The following is a 20,220-nucleotide window of genomic DNA, read 5'->3' on the forward strand; positions in this document are numbered from 1 at the left end:
GGAGTTGTTGATTAACGCGAGGAGCTCTCTGGTGTTTCTGTCGACTGAGTCTCTCCTCAGCGAGGCTTCCAGGAAAATTATTTTGTGAGAAACAAAAACACAGATTAAAGAAAACACACATTTTTATCACCAGGAGGATTTTACTTTTACTATGTTGGACTTCTCAGCAGAGGTGGGTAGAGTCTCAGCTCTCTTTTCACAGCTCTACAGAAGTAGAGAGTGTGTGTGAACAGAGGAGTTGCCTTCAGCTCTTAATTAGGATTCATTTAATTCTGGTTAGCTGGTTTAACTTGGTGCTGTTGTTACTTTGGATCTTCTAATCTGAGGAGAACTGAGCTAATCACACTTTAGTGACTTTAGTGCTGAGAGTTGCTTAACCCTCAGTTCTTGCTCAGTTCTATCCAGGACCTGGATAGAAACAGGTTTTGGTAGCTAATTGTACTTCTACTTGATTTATCTTTAATAAAGTGTCATCATTTTACTTCAGTATAGGTGTAAAACTCTCTCTCTCTCCTCTCAGAATTTCTGAAGGTTGTGGCTCTACCTGTTTGACCTTGATTGCCTCAACCTGCTTAAAATCACAGTGACTCTCTAATACAACAGCTGTCTTGTTCCCAGAGAAAAAAGAAAGACACCGATGTCAACACAGGAAGACTTGAGTTTTGTGCATGTTTTGAACTCGTGGTGACTTTCTGCCTCTATCTTCTGCTCTAGCCATGCTGAGCGTGCTGTGGTTGGGCTGCTGTTCTGCGCTGGTGGCCCTGGCTGCTGGCTTTGATGTAGAAAGGTGCAGAAATCTTCCAGTCACGTTAAACATCGTCCTGCTGGAGGACGAGAGCTCGCTCTGGAGCCTCAAGTATGTAGAAGTTGCTGTGAAATGGGCCATAGCCAGTGAAAACAGGAAAAATGCGAATGAAGGTGGGTATCATACTGCGTCTTTTCATAAACACGCTGACTGTCCTTCACAAAATCCTCAGTGCTTGAAATTCGGGGAATTTCTGGGAGTTTTCAAAATTCCTAGATCAATTATGTGGGGTTAGTATGAAGGTACGGTGTCTACGACACAGATATGGCCAATTTACTTACTACCCAAACCCACCAGTGATCCTACCACCATTGCATGGCTTATTTTTGACTTCCTGAGCGTTTATAGCTGTGTGTTTATGATGGGAAAATACAGAGAAACCACCTATTTTGCCTTACCAGGCCCTGCATGTGCACCTCCACCACAAATGTGTTATAAAAATATATATTTGTGGCCAAAAACTATCGTGAAACAGTGTCTCAGGTGTCAGGCAGCATATTTGTGACCATTCTGTGAAGTGATGACCGGAGTGAATTAGGATTTAGGCAGATCCAGGTATGTCAGACTAGATCAGGGATCGGTTGTTTTAGGCCGGATCCTCGTCCGAGCTTGTTTTTATGGGGCTGTTGTGTTACAGGCACCATAAATGGTGCAGTGAGGCGAGTTCTTAGAAGATAACAAATCAGTGTACATGTCTGCAGTGTGGAGCGTCTTTGTAATATGGTATATGTCCAAATGTTTGTGGACACCCCTTATTATGAACGCATTCGGCTACTTTAAGTTGCATCCATTGCTGATATAGACACTGCATGTCTAGTCGTCCCTGTAGAGAAGTACTGCCAATAGATTAGGACTCTCTCAGGAGAACATGAACCTATTGGCACCATGCTGCCTAATGCCAGGCGTGGGCTAGAGGGGTGTAAAGCCCCCCAGAATTGAAGAGCTGTAGAGCAGTGGAAGAACTGTGTTGGTGCTTTTGATGGTGATGGATGGTGCTTTTGGGATAAGTTGGGGAGGATGAGGTGGGGTGGTGATCATCCAACATTGGGCCCTCACATTGGGCTATTGTTGTGTGTGTGTGTGTTATTCACTGTGTGTTGATGAAGCCACCTTTCCTCCAGACATGCTGTGAAATGGCTGTTTGCCTGTTTTCAGCCAGTGTATGACCATGTATGAGAAATACACTCCTCACATGTCTTCAAGCACTGAATTCCACCTGATTAAAAACTAAACTAATGCAGCAATGTTGTTGTTTTTCACTTTTTCTCAAAAGTTCATGATGAATGAACCAATAGTAATACTCCAATTTGAATAGTATGCATAAATTAAATAGTATATTAATTAAATAGAAAACGTTTTAATGTTCACCTTGTAAAAACACAGGTCTGAACTTCACAATGGAAGGAATTTTCCGTGGCTTTAACACGACGTATTACAGGCGCAGAGGCTGTGGGAGCAGCACCTGTGAGGGCGTGGAAATCCTCAAGTTGCTGCATGTGAGTCCTTCTGCTAGCGTCTCTGCTGGGGTCATATTTTTACTAGATGGGCTATTTTTACTGAAGGGGGCAGATTTCTGCACAGTTTCATGCTTTTCCTGCTCAAGCACACCTGATTCAACTCACCTTGCCAGGTTTAGTAGGTCTGTTAGAGCGGGGGAGTCAGCAAACTGTGCTGGACTCCGGCCCCTGTTGCCCGCCCCTATAGTGGTAGATCAGTACATAATGGAAAAATACACGTCATGGAAATATTGACAAAAGTATTGATCCACAAGACCCATTACACCTGTATTACAGTTATGTATTCATGTCTTTGAGGAAGACTCTTCCTGACTGTGACTTAAACCCTGAGAGGTTGTGGTCGATCATTAGAAAAGATTGTATGAGAAAGAGAAAATGCAGCGAGTAGAAGAAGGCGACTGACATTGCCATATTTTTTTTCCTGCAATATTTATTGTGCATATTAAAAATACAGGTCACCAGATTTTACCAGAAGTCACAATATGTGAAAATTAATAATGCACTATGTGTATCCAGGATTGGAGTAAAACACCTGATACTGGGCAGAATTAGTGGGAATTCCTTTTGTATCCAACAGCATTTTGCCTTATGTGACATTGCACGTCCTGCAGTGTGACTGCTGTGCATGTACATGTACAAACTATATACTATATATACATGTACAAACTATATATTGTTCAGCCCTACTAGGGATACACAGTGATATTGAAATCATAATAGGGTCATTGTTTAAAATTCAATTATTGGCATCAAACCCTTTTAAGCTGGTATGTGATTCTGTATTTACTGAAGAGCAGAATGTTTAGATGGCGCTGAACCTCTGCACTAAAATATCTGCATTTTATTAGTTTTACTAAAGCTAATAAAAAGCTCTTGAATAAGTTATGTCCACGTTTTAAAGAATTAACAACAGTTTACTGATTTTTTCACATAATTATTTTCTTATGATTGTTTTTCTCTAGAACACCAGTCAAGTGGGCTGTGCCATGCTCGGACCATCTTGCACATACGCCACCTTCCAGTTGGTGGAGTGAGTATTATGCGATTATTTGCTACATGATTAAGATTAGGCAACGTAATTAAGTCATAGGTTGTTGCATGAACAGCGTTTGTGCAGAATTCTGTTTATGTGAGTGGTCATACCTGCATCTGATGTTTTACATGTGCTTCAAACAAAGCTCAGCCAGTTAAAACAGAAAGTGTCAGAATTTCTTAATGAATGGACCAATAGAAACGCTCCAAAATGACTTTACATTGACTTCCATTGAAGGTTAGGAAGTGCATTTTTGTCTTCTTCTGTAAAGATGGCATTTTAAAGATAAGAGGTTTTTATGATGATAATTCAAATGATTTCCACATGGCTGAAATATGTCACTTCAGCACAGTGTTATTTATTTAGTGTAGGACTTTTTTTATTGATGTAGGACTGAAATACATAACTGGCTCGAGTAACACAACACTGTTCATTTCCAGTGTGCTCTCTCAGAGCCTGTAAAGTGCAGTGTAAAGACTGAGTGAGCGTCATGGACGTACAGACATGCGTATGATAGTATTTGCTCAGGTGTGTTGCCAGTGATGAATATATGTGGATGTGGAAATTTCCAGTGACTTTTTGTCCAGAAACACATATAAACTATTCTCTCTTTTATAGGAGTAGTGGGGTGGGATATGTTTTTTGTAGACTACATTTGCTGCCACAGTTCACCTTAATTTTAAGCCATGAAACTGGTAAAACATTGGATATATCTTTTAGTAAAACAAGAATTATAATTATAATGAAAGAAAAGACACCACTACCTTACATATGACCTCACATATTTCCTGTAGCTACATTCTCTATTGATAAGTCTAGAAAAACAAACAAAAAAACAAAACAAAATCACATCATTTCACTCTGAAATGCACTTTTTTGATAAAGATACACTGATTGAAAATATGAAATATTCAAATGAAAATATTAGTAATTCTAGAAATGTTATTTAAGGCCTTTTTGGGCTGTCTTAATCAACCTGTACCAGGAAATAAGCTTATAAGCTCGCTTGATTGTACTGACCCACTTTGAAAGGCAATGCCCTGTTTTTATGACTGTTGTACACTGTACATTTCATTGCGAAATCTCAGGCCCCACTGTCTTCATAGCTATGGAAATACAGATGTGAACTCGACTTGTTATGTTCAGGTCCAACTTACAAAACGCAGTGACATTAAAAAGTGAGGAGAAGTTATACAAGCTTGCGAATGGTGCTAGAGGTTGTTGTGTATAGTTTATAAGTGTGTCTGCCGCTGTGAGATTTGGACTTGATTACTTGTCAGGAATGTCAAGGGTTTACCATGTTACCATTTTACCATGTTTACAACAGTTTTGGTGGCAGGTATGTAAGAGAAATGTAGGAGGAGTGCTGTTTTTTCAGATTTCTGTGCCAGCCAACATTGCTTAGGGCTGAGGAGGGGAGAGTGCCATCTATTGTGTCCTCTCCGGCAAAGCAGCATGACTCAGGATTCGAACTTTGGGCAGTAAACCACTACCACAAAGAGTGCAGTTTTCATGCTACTAAATAAAAAAATCCACAGCTGGGCAAAAAAAAAAAAAAAAAAAAAAAAAAAAAAAAAAAAAAAAAAAAAAAAAAAAAAAAAAAAAAATATATATATATATATATATATATATATATATATATATATATATATATATATATATATATATATAACTATCTATCTGAAGTATCTACAATAAGTACTTTGTAGCCACACCCCCTTGTTATTGCTGTCAGCTGTTTCTTGTGTTGTGTTAAGTGTTTCTAACCCTGTGCTTATCTCGTGTTATTTTCTTGGTGTTTTTAGGTTGTTGTTTTGCTCTTTAGCTCTTCTTCTTGCTTCCAGCTCCTTCACCTCGTCCAGTGTTAAAGCTAAATGTAAATAGTTTAATGTAAAAAGAAAATCACAAAAAAAAAAACGCAGTAAAAATGATATTACACAATAAACAGATATAGGGTGCCTTCCACAGATCTCAAGACATTAGACCAGTAGTATGGTAACAGGCTATACTGTGCAGTCCTTGATTGCATTAATTGTATGTGTGTAATAAGTGTTTCTACATAAATGAGATTTTGGAGTGCTTTTTCACATGTGTATTTGTATATGTGTGTGTGTGTGTCTCTCAGTCAGGATGTGGGTTTGACTCTGACCATACCTGTAATCTCGGCTGGAAGTTTTGGGCTGTCGTGTGACTATAAGGAAAAGCTGACCCGTCTCCTGCCTCCAGCGCGCAAAATCTCCAACTTCTTTGTCCATTTCTGGAATGTAACCTGGGCCGGCCTTAAAACGCACTGGAACACCGCCTACGTCTACAAACAGCCCGACATCTCAGAGGAGTGCTTCTGGTACACACTCTCTGTATCTCACATCTCTTAGTCTCTGTCTTCTTTGTCTCGGCCTGTCTCTCGCCCTGCCTCCCTCTCTTTCCAATTCTTTCTCACTTTCTCTGTATTTGCTGTCTTTCCTCTTTTCTCTCTCTCATGACTCAATACATACATACAACACAATAATGGTAACTTCTGTTAGCCCCCTATGGAATTCTAGTAGTATGTTGGCCTTAAGATAGTAGTAGCTAGTAGTAGTCCAGTGGCCGTTCTCCTATTCACCTATATTTTATCTTATATGATTTACCTGCTGCAGGTACATTAATGCACTGGAAGCGTCGACGGCCCAGTTTTCCAGTCAGATCTCCAGAAAGGTTCTCCGGAGCAGAGAGGAAATCGTCCCTCTTCTTTCTGACACCAACCGAATCAGCAACAGTGAGTAATAATCCAGCACAGCTGGGGTCGTTCCCACTGTGGTTCATTCACAAGTGTTGTGTGTGGCTTTGTGGAGGTTTTTACATTCAGCTCTTTATGCAGAAATTGTGTGAATTTTACACTAAAATGCCTAAATATCACAAAAATAAATGATTTTAAGGCTTGAATGAGGTTCACGATCACCATCAGTAGGCCATCAGCACCCTCTCTTCCGCATCCTGAGTCAGCCAGCCGTTTCGCTATGACGTTTTTTGCTTCAACACTCGCTCAGTGAGTCGCATTATTTGCATTAGTAACATTGTGCCATCTCCCTTCAGATAGCAAAGGCAATTTTCATGGTTTCCCCATCAGAGAGAAATATATGATAACTAAGTACTTTGTTGTTCTTACTGGATGCCTTACACAAAGGCTCACAGCAATGTGCAGCTATAGGGCTTCTATTCCTAAGACATTCTGCCACCAGTATTATTTATTTACATATCGCTGCTACGGTTAATATCAAGTCAAGTCAAGTCAAGTGGGTTTTATTGTCATTTCAGCTACATACAGAGTACACAGTGAAACGAAACAACGTTCCTCCAGGACCATGGTGCAACATAGACACAGTGCATACAGAACACAAGTGCAACACAGTACACGTGCGGACAGACAACACAACACAACACAACACAGTACAGTACAGACAGACAACACAACACAGTACAGACAGAGGTCACTTAGTCACTTTAAATATATATATATCTTCTTAGATTAACCTGCCTGTACAACATTTTCTACGTATGTTCCTCCTCCCCCTGTATGGTTGTATATTTTAGTTATTCAGTATATTTTATTTGACTTATTTTATTCTGTTTATTTATTGTTGTTATGTTTGCACTGTTTTTACCACACACACACACACACACACACACACATATATATATGCTGCTATATATATATATATATATATATGATTATCTGAGCCTCACCCCAAGCATTTCAATGCATGTATGTCCTGACATGATGTGCAAATGACAAATAAACTTGAAACATTAACGGCACATTATAAAACTCACTGCAATGGAAGTGACTGATCTGATATTTACCAGATGTAAAAAGAAATATTCAGACAGACCTCTGTTCTGCTCTGCCCGTTGTCTTTGAACTCTGATAGGACTTGACAGTTCACAGAAGGCTGTCAAAACAGCTCCACTGAGAGCTAACACAGGTCAAACCCGACACAAACACATATGAGCAAATGAATAACAATGCATGTTTATTTCAGCTCCTCTTCTCATTTACCTTCAGTTTTCATCATGTGTGGAGGACCAGAGACTGTTTATTCCATTAAGAACGGGACAAATGTGAGCAGAGACATTGTCTTCATCCTCATAGACATTTTCAAGTGAGTTTTCATTTTCAGCTCTCCTTCTGTGGTCCTTTTTAAGCTGTGCGTCACCCAAAAGACGTCACAGAAGTGTCTCTCTGATTGTACAAGTAGTATAATACAGATTGTAAAGCCACCAACATGTGATGTTTAATAGTGTTTAACAACAGATGTTGTTATTACTGCCGTTTTGCAGCTTTATTAGTAATAATCTGACTGTATCTGTTCTCGGAGGCTCAGTTAGTGAATTTATCATAAATAATGCATGTCTTTTCTTCTGCCCAGTAACTACTACCACCTCAACGACTCATCATATGACTACATGAGGGACGTACTGGTGCTGACCATGCGGAGCATAAGGAACTACACTGTATCCGGCATGTGGGCTGAGAATTCAACAGTAAGGGCAGCTACACACGTAATGAGTGCTATACAATTTACAAAAAGTGTGTATGCATACAATATATGCATATATTTTATATACATGTTTATATATACATACACTATATGTCCAGATGTTTGTGGACACTCCTTCTAATGAATAAATTCAGCTCCTTTAAGTTGCACCGATTGCATAAGACTCTCTAGAGCAAATGAGCATGAACCTATTGCCAGACATGGACTAGAGGGGTATAAAGCCCCCCAGCATTGATCTGTGGGGCAGTGGAAGAACTGTGTTCTCTGGAATGATGGACGGTGATCCATCCAATACATTTGGGATGAGTTGTGGAGATGGGGGAATGAGGTGGGAAGGTGATCATCATCCAACATCCTGAGCTCAGTAACGCTCTTATTGCTACATGCAATCATATCCTCATAGCACTGCTTCTACCAAAATCTAGTAGAAAGCCTTTTTTTAGACAGTAGAGACAGTCTAAAGCAGGATGACACTTTTTTTTCAGGAAAAACAATAAATGAGCAGGTGTCCCAATATTTTTGTCAATATAGTGTATGTACATCTACTTATGAGTGAGTAGAGTAAAGATAGCAATCATATGTAGTATTGCAGTATATATATATATATATATATATATATATATATATATATATGTATGTAACATACAGTATCACAGAATGACCTCCATCTCTCTCTCCCTCTCTCTCTCCTCCAGATTCTGAATGATTATGTTGCAGGATACCATGATGCCGTGATCCTCTTTAGCCAAGTGATGAGAAAGATGTTACGTGCAAATCAAAGTGGGGGTTCAGGAAGCACGCTCAACATCACTGATGAAAACCCTTTCAGAAACATCAGCTTTGAGGGTACGGTTCTCCGCTTTCTCCACTCTGTTCTCCAGTGATGGAATCAAACTTTTGCCCTGTTTTCGTCACAGCCTCCATAACAGTTAGGAGAAAACAGGAGGTTCAGGTCATGTCAGATTTACTAGTATTAGTATGTTAGTTTTTACAACCTGATGTCTGAAAGCAGCTTTATGGTTACAAATTGGAGAAGTAACAGACACATGACTCACGTGAGGGGCGTGGCACAAGGGCGGAGCTTTGCAAAAGCAAGCCAAATTAAACACAGAAGAACTTGGATTGGAAACAAGGAAACGACGAGGGCATCCGCCAACAAGGGTGGAGCAGGAAACAGACATTGTTATGCTGATCCTCGGACAGGATTTCAGTTGATTCTGACCCAAAGTGCAGACCCTGTGTTCAGCAGGTGTGGGGCAGTGTAGACCTTAGCTGTGAAACTGTGTGAAAATTACAGCACCAGAGCTGCTCTTTGGCTTAAACTTTCTTAAAGTTAAATAAATTCTGCAATTGGCTGCCAGGTTTATGCTTCATATACAAGGTTGTGTGTTAATGGCTTATATAACCCCCCCCTCTCTCTCTTGTTTTATGGGCCAAATTTGAAATAGTTTATTACGCTGGGTCATTAAGTAATGTAGGTCAAGTAGATGCTGCTGATCTGCTCTCAGTGTGTTTATGAGAACGTGTGTGTGTGTGTGTTTATTCACTTGCTGGAAATCATTAATAACACACGACTCTCTGTGCTTGTATGTGAATGATTGTACACGTCTGCGTGTATTAATGAGTGTATTTGTGAACAGGAATGGGCGGTCATTATGAATTGGATGAGAATGGAGACCGAGATACCAACTTCTCAGTGATGTACACAACAAGCACAAATCAGGTCAGTCTGAGGAACTGTTGCTGTTACTGAATTACAGCACTCATGTGTCTCCTTAGGATTTAGTTGTAATCGAATACTCATGCATCCATGTAGAGTCAGCCACCGCCTCTTTTCAAACTGCCACCAGTGCATCATCATTAGCGCTGGGTCTCCAGCTCTGATACATCAGCCAACACACGCCTGTGTCAGCCTGCATAGCAGTGGGAATGAAGAGAGCTCTTAGAGAGAGCATGGCTAATTGTGCTCTCTTGGGCTCCAGCTGCTGATGGCGAAGCTGCTGATGACCCGAGATTCAAACTTGCGGTGTCTTAGTCTGCTCAGAGCCCGAGTGCATCTTTAAGTATCTGAATGCATTCATTAGAAGGGGTGTGCACAAACATTTGAACATATAGTGTATTATTTAGCTGGTAATTATAAAATTATAATGTTGTGAAACTAGTTAATAGATTCATATCTGTTTCATAAGTGATACCAGACTACTGCACTAAAGTCTCTGCATTTTATCAGTTGTACTGCTTTTTTATCCCTCTACAAATAAATAGTCTGCTTTGTCTGTAGCACTGATGCAGGTAAATGTATACTGAGGGTCTTTATTATAGAGTCAGAGCAGAATCAGCCATGTCATGTGAACCTGCATGTGTGAATGTCTTGTAATCGTATGACTAAATTACTCATTTGGTTAAAAATTGATCCTTTTATCCGTTGGGTTGTATCTTTTCCTCTAGTACAAGACATTGTTTGTGTTTGACACCTCGACCAACCACACCCAGCTAGACCACAATAATCCTGACCTGCCCTGGCGAGGTTCTCGTCTCCCCGATGACAAACCTGCTAACGGTAATAATGCCGTCTTTTCAATTCCATGTTTAATTAATAGAGAAATGTTACATGAATGGAGCAAATGTACTTCAGTTTTCTCCTTACATATACTCTTTATATTTAATTTGTGTATTGTGTGTGTCTGTGTGTGTGTGTGTGTGTGTGTCTTGCAGGCCTGCAGACACATGATATCATTGTGATTGTGCTTGGCATTAGTGTTGTACTTGTGACGGCAGTTGCTTTACTCTTCTATAGGTAAGAGGTGCATGCTTTACAGTACACAATATTTCAAAAGGCCTTTATAATTAATATAGTTGGGCACACACACACACATATATATATAGTTTGTGCTATACCTAACCCATATCACAGGACAATTACACTGCCATTATATATCCAGAACCCATTAGAACAGATTTGAGCAGCATGTAAACATGAATTCAGTAAAAAGGAACAAGAACTTCTCATTCTGAAGAAAGTAGGTGAGATCTTGTGTGTGTAGCATTTCCAGCTGCAGCTCACCTGCTTTACCATCATTAAGCACTGATTTACCAAACCAGGTATTGGAGTCTCCATGAGGAGAACCTGGGGTGATGTTCTAATGAACACAGTGATGGAGAACCACCACCACTTTCTGTAGGAATGTTATTAGTGTTTATTGTAATATTTGTGTAATAAACACGTACTAGGGGACTAAAACTTTGTGCAGTACTGCACAACTTGAAATTGGCTATATATATATAAATATATCATATGGAGATATACTTTATTCTTACACCAGCTAAAGTACAGCAATCCTGTCCTGGTATGCTGTCTTTCTGTTGACTTATGTTTGGCTAGGGATCAAAAATTGATAAATTGATGCTTAGAAAATGTTTACCCCTGTGTGTTTAGTTTTTTTTCCATATATTGTTCACTGTTCTCGTGTGTGTGTGTGTGTGTGTGTGTGTGTGTATACCTACAGGCAGAACAGGAAGCAACGTTTCAATCAGAAGAAATGGTCTCATTTACACCCAGAGCTCATCATACCAGTCGACTACAGAGAGACAAACCTCGTCTCTCTCAAAGTAACACACTTATGCACTAATAAAGCAATGACACACTCAAGCTGATTACACCTGATAAAACCAGCTTCTCATGTGCTGAGTCAGGTGAAAGTAGAAAAACACAAATGCGTTCTGTGCGCTGGTTTAGGGGTTATTAATACAACATAATAAAATAAACCAGTGTTCAGAATTCAGTCAGCACAGTCATGTGTGTTTATTGGGTGTTATTGAATCTCTGGCTCAGAGAGCGCACAATTGGCTGTGCTGTCTCTGAGTGGGTAAATGGTTTGGTCGGTTTGACACATGCATCTGTTAGCTGGTGCGGTGGAGCTGGGGACTGGGCGTTTTCCCCAGCATGTTGGCTGCCGAAAAGATGAGGTGGCTTATCTTTCTAGTATTGTGAGCCTGGCTAAAGCTAGGGGGAGCTATGAATGGGTGGGAAAATTGGCACTACCCAGTAATTAAGAGACAAAAGGACAGGGATTTGACAAACGCATTAAAAATGTTATAATAATAATAATAATAATAATAATAATAAACAAAATCATAGTACACAAACCTTCTCATTACCACTGTTCTAATGGTGCCACACATTTGTTTGCAATGAATTTACTACTGTTTATGGCAGATCTAACAAAACCACAGACATTTAATGCCTGTAAGATATTATTAGTAATATATAATTTTTTGTATGTTGCTATGTGAGAGTGATTTCTTCAGTAAATGCCTTTATTCAAAGTATAAAAAATCTAATATTAATAGAGGAGATTTTAGCACATTGGTGGAGATAATTAGCCTATTTCTGCTAAAACTGAACCTTGCATGTGTTAAATATCTGAGCCCAGCTCTACTGCGTATTTACATCTGAAATCTGAAATAATTCTGAAGTGACTCTGTTCACCAAAACTGAGAAAAGAAGTTATCACTGCTGATCTTGACTGTGCCACACAGATCATATTCATTACATTTACGAATGTAATATAATACAATATTTTCATCATAATTATCTCTGCTTATGTAATTTGCCTAACTCCCCCTCTCGTTAACACTCTGATCAGTAATGGTCATTTATATTTGTTTTGTTTCTGTGTTTTTCAGATTGACGAGGATAAGAGGAGAGACAGCACCTATCAAGTGCGGAGGGGACGCTATGACAAAAAGGTCCCTTTTATTCCTCTCTTTATTTATTTCTTACATTACACTTCCTGTTGTGGAATAATAGTACGTACCATTGGAATCCAGTTCATTTTTGTTCCTTGAACTGATGTGGATCCCTGATCCTCCTCACATCTTTACAGGAGAAGGAGAAAAGCTTCCTAACCTCCTTTAAATGAAGTCAGTGTAATAATATTTTATATTTGGTCATTTTGGAGCATTTCTGATGGTCCATTCATCCTGAAATTTGGACACAATTGAAAGAACAACTGCCATATTCACACCATGTCACATTATAGTATAAACTGACCCAAATAGTGATACAAGCAGTGGTTGGGTGTTTGCTGACGGGTATCTACCATAGTTAGGATGTCATGCATGGGGTGGGGGTGGGGGGTTGGGTTAGGTCAAGTAGGTCTGAATGGTGCACACAGAAAGTATTTGGTCATATAGGCTATTAAGGCTATTTACTGGTCTTGCTAAATGTGCAAACGTGTGTGTATTAATGTATATTAACATGCTGTAGCTGCATGGTCTGAGAGGTATTTCCACATTGGCACTATCCTACATCTTAGACCTACTTGAAACCTACAAACTCTCAATACTCACTGCCACTCTCTCTCTCTATCTCTCTCTTTCCCTCTCTTTAGCCTGTCATCCTTAAAGAACTGAGGCAGACAGATGGGAATTTCTCAGATGATCAGCGTATTGAACTCAATTCTGTAAGTAAACATAAACCCTCTCCTTCATTTCTTCAATTTTAAGTTTTTGCTGATAGATTTTGCAGTCCCAGTCCAAGTATCACTGCATGAGAACTTTAGTCAAGCTTAGTCTGCTCATTAAGGCAGTGTGCACTTTTTCTTTTTTGCCCAATATGTGTCTGTTTATGTGCAATTCACAATTATATATGGTGTTATATGTCAAATTTATTAGAAATGTGATTTGTGCGTCATTTCCACATAGTAAAATACACTTATTCACTTTTGTCCCACAGTTTATATACTTTTGGTGATAACTGTATTGGTACAATAGACATATTTATATGATGAAGACAAGTATAAATGAGAAAATGATTAATTATTGCTTTTATTGAATGTTCAATCTCCATTTCTGTCTTTCTCTTCTTCGCCTAGCTCCTCCGGATTGATTACTATAACCTGACTAAGTTTTACGGCACAGTGAAGTACGAGTACGGAGTGTTTGGAGTGTTTGAGTACTGCGAGAGAGGTTCTCTCAGGGTAACACAAAATACTCACATACACCCATTCACTATTTCTCACTCATCTTCTTAGACCTTTGTTACAAACCACACACACTCTCCTTGTACCGCCAGTCTACACCAGTGTAGATACACACACTCACACCCACAAATGACTCTGGGCCTCCGAGATCAGCAGTAAAGCAGCTTTCTGAGAATTCTGTAACAGCTCTATGAAGGAGCTTAGCAGTCAAGCATAACAGCTGCTGTTCACATTTAGTAGAAACTGGTAGTTCATTTATCATTTACTGTAACTCATGTTTTACTGTGTGTTTGCTTTGTAGTATGTCCTCAATGATAAAATCTCCTATCCAGAGGAGAGTTTTATGGACCTGGAGTTTAAAATCTCTGTCATGTATGATATCGCGAAGGTATGTCTACGTATTAAATATAAAGGAATATAATTAAAAAATATTAAATAATAATTTAATATAATTACAAATGTAAAACATACTTTTCTCCCCCTGGTGGTGATATCAGGGTATGTCCTATCTGCACTCCAGTAATATAGCGATGCATGGGAGACTCAAGTCCACTAACTGTGTAGTGGACAATCGCATGGTGGTGAAAATCACAGACTTTGGCTGCAATACCATCCTGACACCAGGGAAAGGTTTGTCTTCCTTGTTTTTTTTATTCTTTTCTGTTCGATTTTTTTTACATATTGCATAACATTTACTTTATATAAACTGTGTCCAAATGTTTGTGGACATCCCTTCTAATGAATGCATTCAGCTACTTTAAGTTGCACCGATTACTGCCATTGTACACACTGGTGTCTAGTCCCTGTAGAGAAGTTTTGCCAATAGAATTGGACTTTAGAATAGGACTAGAACAGATAAACATAAACCTATTGGCACCATGCCTAATGCCAGATGTGGGCTATAGGGATATAAAGCCCCCCCCCACACATTGAGCTGGTGAGCAGTGGTGCTCCATCCAGTACTGTTGGGATCAGTTAGGGATGAGGTGGGGTGGTGATCATCCAAAATCCTCACTGTTGTCGCTGAATGCAACAAATCCTTACAATCATACTCCAAAATCTAGTAGAAAGCCTTGATTTTGGAAAAATCATAGTGTATGTTTACTATTTTGTTTATAGGTCATATTATGCCCTGTCACTTTGTTTACCTTTGGTTGTAATGGTGTTGATGTATATTATTCATCTGAAACAGTTAATAGTCTCTCTCTCTCTCAGACTTGTGGACAGCTCCAGAACACATGCGAGTTCAGGGTTTCTCTCAGAAAGGGGATGTTTACAGCTTTGCCATCATCGCTCAGGAGATCGTACTGAGAGAGTGTCCTTTCTACACTGAGGGCTGTTCTGATTTAGCAGGTAAATCTCAGGGAAAAAACCCAGTCTGTTAGAAGTAAATAGAAATTTACATGAGGTGGTCATTAAGGCCAGAAGAGGAAGGGAAATACTAACACACACTCTTAGCTGTCTGTTTAGTCTTTTATTAGACTTCTTGTATTAGAGTATTGGTAATCAATAAAAAAACAAAACAATATTTGAGCAGTTATTACTGACTGTGTAACAGCTTTTACAGCAAACTGCAATGCTATGTGTCCATGGCACACTACGCTACGACTACTCTCATAAACCTGGTTCTAAAGAAGGCCTTTTTAATTGAAATATTTTCGAATGCATCAAATTTAAATTTTTGAATTTAATTAAATTAAATATTTTTTATCAAATATTTACATGCATATACATATATTTACACTTTATTTAAATATTTCTGTGAAATATTTAAGTATGACAGTAGTTAAAATATTTCTAATTTATTTCTGTCTATTTACAACGGCACCCAACAACGAGACTCCGGATGAGGAATTAGTATACTGTGGATATAGCTATTGTAGAGGTATTAGGGAGTTTTTACTAATTGTATCTTATTCCAACCCTCTTTCTCTTGATTTCTTTCTTTTGCCTCTTTAGAGAAGCTGTACAGAGTTCAGTGTCCGAGTGGCCACACAGTCTTCAGACCTGATCTGAACTTTGAGACCGCTGGAGAGAAAGAAGTGGAGGTATACCCAATATAAACAAACATGTTTACAAACTGAATTAACATTTGCATAAATGTGGCCTTTTGTAAACTTCTAAAATCTCTGCTTGAGATGCAGTCAGCAGTACAAAGTATTGGGACATCTACTTCCACTGCTCCACAGCTCAATGCTGGGGGGCTTTATACCCCTCTGGCCCACGCCTGGCATTAGGCAGCATGGCGCCAATAGGCTCATGTTCATCTGCTCCAGAAAGTCCTATTCTATTGGCAGTACTTCTCTACAGGAACAAGGCAAGCTGTGGAATGTGCATTTGCACGTCTGTGTCAGCAATAAATGCAACTTAAAGTAACAGAATGCATTCATTAGAAGTGGCGTCCACAAACATTTGGCAACATTTTGTGCCACATTTTAACATGCTCATTTGTCTGTGTGAAGCTGTATGTGCTGATTAAGACCTGTTGGGATGAGGATCCGGAGAAGAGGCCAGACTTTAAGAAGATTGAGAGTACTTTAGGGAAGATCTTCAGGTTTGTTGTGATCCTGTGGTGGGACTCCTCACAGGTCTCACCACAGTTTCAGTTCTGATCCTTTATTTCCTTCTATATATCTACTATCTTAACCTGTGTGGCACTACATGACAAATAAGAGGTGTATGTGTTTGTACAGTAACCTGCATAACCAGGCCAATGCCAGCTACATGGATAATCTGATCAGACGGCTGCAGATGTACTCCCGTAACCTGGAGCACCTGGTGGAGGAGAGAACTGCCCTGTACAAGGCTGAAAGAGACCGAGCAGACCAGCTCAACTTCATGCTTCTGCCTGGGTTAGTTACTCTTACACACACACATACAGTGTTGTAGCCCTAAAAGTTGTTTGGTGGTAGAGATTGAACAAATATATAAGATATATACAGTTCTTGAGGAAGAAGAGTAGAGAGACTGAGAAGGGAAACCTAAGGAACAGATTAATTCTGCCTTGAAGGGAATGTGAGAACCAGTTTGAGAAGCTCTCATTTTTAACAGTACATCCTGAAGGGCAAGTTGAGGGTCAGTTTGAGAAGCTCTGATTTACTCAGTACAGATTAAGAAGGTAAATATGAAGACCAGTTCAAGAGGCTCTCATTTAAACGGTACAGATTAAGAAGGGAAACTTGAGGAGCAGTTTAAGAAGGTCTCATCTATTTAGTGCAGGTTGAGAAGAGAACCTTAAAGCCAGTTTAAGAAGTGCTGATTTACTCAGTATAGATTAAGAAGGGAAATATGAAGACCAGTTTAAGAAGGTCTCATTTATTCAGTACAGATTGAGAAGGGAAATTTGAGGACCTATTGGATAAGCTCTCATTTATTCAATACAGATTGAGAAGAGAAACTAAAACAAATAAATAAATAAAAAGTTTGAGAAGTGCTGATTTACTCAGTACAGACTAAGAAGGAAAATATGAAGACCAGTTTAAGAAGGTCTCATTTATACAGTACACAGGATCAGTTACTCAAGTCTCATTTGAACAGTACAGCTTAAGGACCAGTTTGTTCTACACTTGAGCAATTTCTATAAAGAGCCTATTCATAAAGATTGTTATTTGTGTATAAAGAATGTACCCTGACTTTCAAAATATTGGACACACAGGCCGGTGGTGCGTTCCCTGAAGGAGACGGGTCGCGTGGAGCCAGAGTTGTTTGATGAAGTCACCATCTACTTCAGCGACATCGTGGGCTTCACCACAATCTGCCATCACAGCACCCCCATGGAAGTGGTGGACATGCTGAACGACATGTACAAGAACTTCGACAGCATTCTCGATAATCACGACGTCTATAAGGTAAACACACACATCTTTACCCTTAAAGGTAGACTGAGAAAAACAAACCTTTCCCCTTTTAATGGCTGGAATAGAAAATCCATTCAATTAAAATGCAACTTCTCTGTAAATTCATACAAATCTGACCCAAAACTTATATGTGAAATTAGAGAAATTTGTGGTTTGGATTTTGGTCTCTTTTCATTATACCATAACTCTGCCTCTCTCAAGGTGGAGACTATAGGTGATGCATATATGGTTGCATCCGGTTTGCCCAGAAGGAATGGGAACAGGCATGCTGTGGATATTTCTCTCATGGCTCTGGATATTCTGGAGTTCATGGGCACCTTTCAGCTCCGACATCTACCAGGAATACCTCTCTGGATCCGCATCGGAGTCCACTCAGGTACTCTTACACAGAATTTGCTGTGTGGTGGCTTTCATTCACGCATTTATAGGTTTATATAATTTTGACTGAATAAACCAGACATGATGAAAATAGATAGTATCAAATAAGATTGCATTTTTTGCTTGTAAAAATAGACATTTTAATTGCCATGTGAGCCAAAAAATAGTTAGATTAACAATAGTACAGTATGGAGACACTTCTCAGCATTAAAGTTACCTCAGTAAACTCACTCTACAGATCTCAAAAGTATTGTTTCGACATAAATGTACACTATATGTCCAAATATTTGTGGCATTCAACTACTTTAAGGTGCACACACACAGCTTGTCTAGCCGCTGTAAAGAAGTATCGCCAATAAAATAGGACTCGCTAGCAGATAAACATGAACCTATTGGCACCATGCTGCCTAATGCCAGGCGTGGTCTAGAGGGGTATGAAGCCCCCCAGCATTGAGCTGTGGAGCAGTGGAGGAACTGTGTTCTCTGGAATGATGGATGGTTCTCCATCCCATACTATTATAATGAGTTAGGAAGTTGGGGAAGAGATGGGATGGTGTTCATCCAACATCCTGACCTCACTAACGCTCTTGTCGCTGAATGCAATCAAATCAAAAACAGCAATGTTCCTCCAAAATCTAGTAGAAAGCCTTCCTTCCTGGACAGTAGAGACAGTTACAAAATCAGGATAATAAAAAAAGGAATGAGCCAGTGTCCCAATACTTTTGTCCATACAGTGTGGTTTTATTTTATCTGATCTGAGCTGATAGAAACTTTGCTACTGGACAATACTTTGGATTATGACACAATAGACATTCACTGATAAATGCCTTGAAATGTGTGTGTAGGGCCGTGTGCTGCTGGTGTGGTGGGAAACAAGATGCCGCGGTATTGTCTGTTTGGCGACACAGTCAACACTGCCTCACGAATGGAGTCAACAGGGCTGCGTAAGACAAACAACAGGCTTTTTACTCACTCATTAGCAAATCATCCTGATTGAACAGCTAAAGGAACAGCAGACCCAATTCACAGCAATCTAAATAAATCTGAAAAAGAAAAATCTCTGTCACTGCACATCATTTGCCTCATTCTCTCCAAACAGCTCTAAGGATCCATGTGAGTGAGTCCACCATCAGCATCCTACAGAGAACAGACTGCCAGTTCGAGTTTGAGAAAAGAGGAGAGACCTACCTGAAGGTAAGAATAAGGAAGCAATAGTGATACAGAGCTTGTAGCAGAAAAGTGTTTTCCAGTCCCAGATTACCATAGGTTTAACAGCTCTGCATAGGCTTACAAGTTTGGCAGATGTTGGAATCAGTGTTCAATACTAATAATTATACATTTTATAATATTTTTATTAACAACAGGGTAATCACAAATAAACAGTATTATTATTATTATTATTATTATTATTATTATTATTAGTAGTAGTAGTAGTAATAGTAGTAATAGATCTATAAACATATAAGCTCATCATTATGTGCTACTTTATTAAAATCCACAAAAGAAACCAAAAAGTTACCACAAGGAAAGCAAACATTAGACAAAAAAAAGAGCAAAAAGAACAATTTAAAAACAATAAAAAAACAAGCCACAAGGGAACCAGGAGGGTTTTTCACAAAGCAATATGTTTAATCAGAAAACTTAAGCAGAGAGTGTAGCTCGTCCAATATGAACAGAGCTAAGAGAAATTTCTATTGGACAATCTGGTGGGCTTAAGTTATCTAGCTAGCTGAGAAACTCTACTTTGTAAAATATGTGTGTGTGTGTGTGTGTGTGTGTGTGTGATTTCTTTAAGGGTAAGGGAAAAGAGATGACCTACTGGCTAAAAGGTGTAACAGGACAGCAGTACAACCTGCCGACCCCGCCAACAGCGTAAGAAAATCCTTACGTGTTTGCTTGTGTGACCATCAGTAGTTTAGTGGACATGTAATTGTCTACAGTGTCACTTACAGTGTATCTGGTCTCTAAAACACAATGCAATGCAAAGAATATTGATCTCAGAATATATAACTGAGAACATCCAAACAAAATATTTTTCGCTTTTTGACCTAATATGAATCTGCCTGGTGTTCCATGATGAACGGACCAATAGAAATGCTCCAGAA

The 20,220-nt window shown here is 39.2% G+C and overlaps 2 protein-coding genes across 2 annotated transcripts in view; one reads left to right on the forward strand and one right to left on the reverse strand.

The window, feature by feature from the left end:
* gucy2ca (guanylate cyclase 2Ca) overlaps positions 1 to 20,220 on the forward strand; it is a 21,854-nt gene continuing 1,634 nt past the window's right edge. Inside the window, exons 1-27 of the mRNA XM_072675167.1 lie at positions 1 to 172; positions 715 to 918; positions 2,189 to 2,301; positions 3,285 to 3,352; positions 5,481 to 5,699; positions 5,995 to 6,113; positions 7,401 to 7,497; positions 7,765 to 7,879; positions 8,592 to 8,742; positions 9,537 to 9,619; positions 10,345 to 10,456; positions 10,612 to 10,693; positions 11,403 to 11,505; positions 12,583 to 12,645; positions 13,290 to 13,361; positions 13,773 to 13,877; positions 14,182 to 14,268; positions 14,378 to 14,510; positions 15,096 to 15,233; positions 15,840 to 15,928; positions 16,343 to 16,434; positions 16,574 to 16,732; positions 17,536 to 17,728; positions 17,939 to 18,113; positions 18,961 to 19,059; positions 19,215 to 19,309; positions 19,911 to 19,987. Coding sequence (XP_072531268.1) covers positions 717 to 918; positions 2,189 to 2,301; positions 3,285 to 3,352; positions 5,481 to 5,699; positions 5,995 to 6,113; positions 7,401 to 7,497; positions 7,765 to 7,879; positions 8,592 to 8,742; positions 9,537 to 9,619; positions 10,345 to 10,456; positions 10,612 to 10,693; positions 11,403 to 11,505; positions 12,583 to 12,645; positions 13,290 to 13,361; positions 13,773 to 13,877; positions 14,182 to 14,268; positions 14,378 to 14,510; positions 15,096 to 15,233; positions 15,840 to 15,928; positions 16,343 to 16,434; positions 16,574 to 16,732; positions 17,536 to 17,728; positions 17,939 to 18,113; positions 18,961 to 19,059; positions 19,215 to 19,309; positions 19,911 to 19,987 — 3,041 coding nt within the window. The 5' untranslated portion in view covers positions 1 to 172; positions 715 to 716. The remainder of the gene's footprint in view (positions 173 to 714; positions 919 to 2,188; positions 2,302 to 3,284; positions 3,353 to 5,480; positions 5,700 to 5,994; positions 6,114 to 7,400; positions 7,498 to 7,764; positions 7,880 to 8,591; positions 8,743 to 9,536; positions 9,620 to 10,344; positions 10,457 to 10,611; positions 10,694 to 11,402; positions 11,506 to 12,582; positions 12,646 to 13,289; positions 13,362 to 13,772; positions 13,878 to 14,181; positions 14,269 to 14,377; positions 14,511 to 15,095; positions 15,234 to 15,839; positions 15,929 to 16,342; positions 16,435 to 16,573; positions 16,733 to 17,535; positions 17,729 to 17,938; positions 18,114 to 18,960; positions 19,060 to 19,214; positions 19,310 to 19,910; positions 19,988 to 20,220) is intronic.
* Positions 19,142 to 20,220, reverse strand: part of LOC140551650 (uncharacterized) — a 10,820-nt gene continuing 9,741 nt past the window's right edge. Inside the window, exon 4 of the transcript XR_011979274.1 lies at positions 19,142 to 19,158. The gene's annotated coding sequence lies outside the window, so the exon portion shown is untranslated. The remainder of the gene's footprint in view (positions 19,159 to 20,220) is intronic.

This window comes from Salminus brasiliensis, chromosome 3, assembly GCF_030463535.1.
Source record: "Salminus brasiliensis chromosome 3, fSalBra1.hap2, whole genome shotgun sequence".
NCBI classification, from domain to species: Eukaryota; Metazoa; Chordata; class Actinopteri; order Characiformes; family Bryconidae; genus Salminus; species Salminus brasiliensis.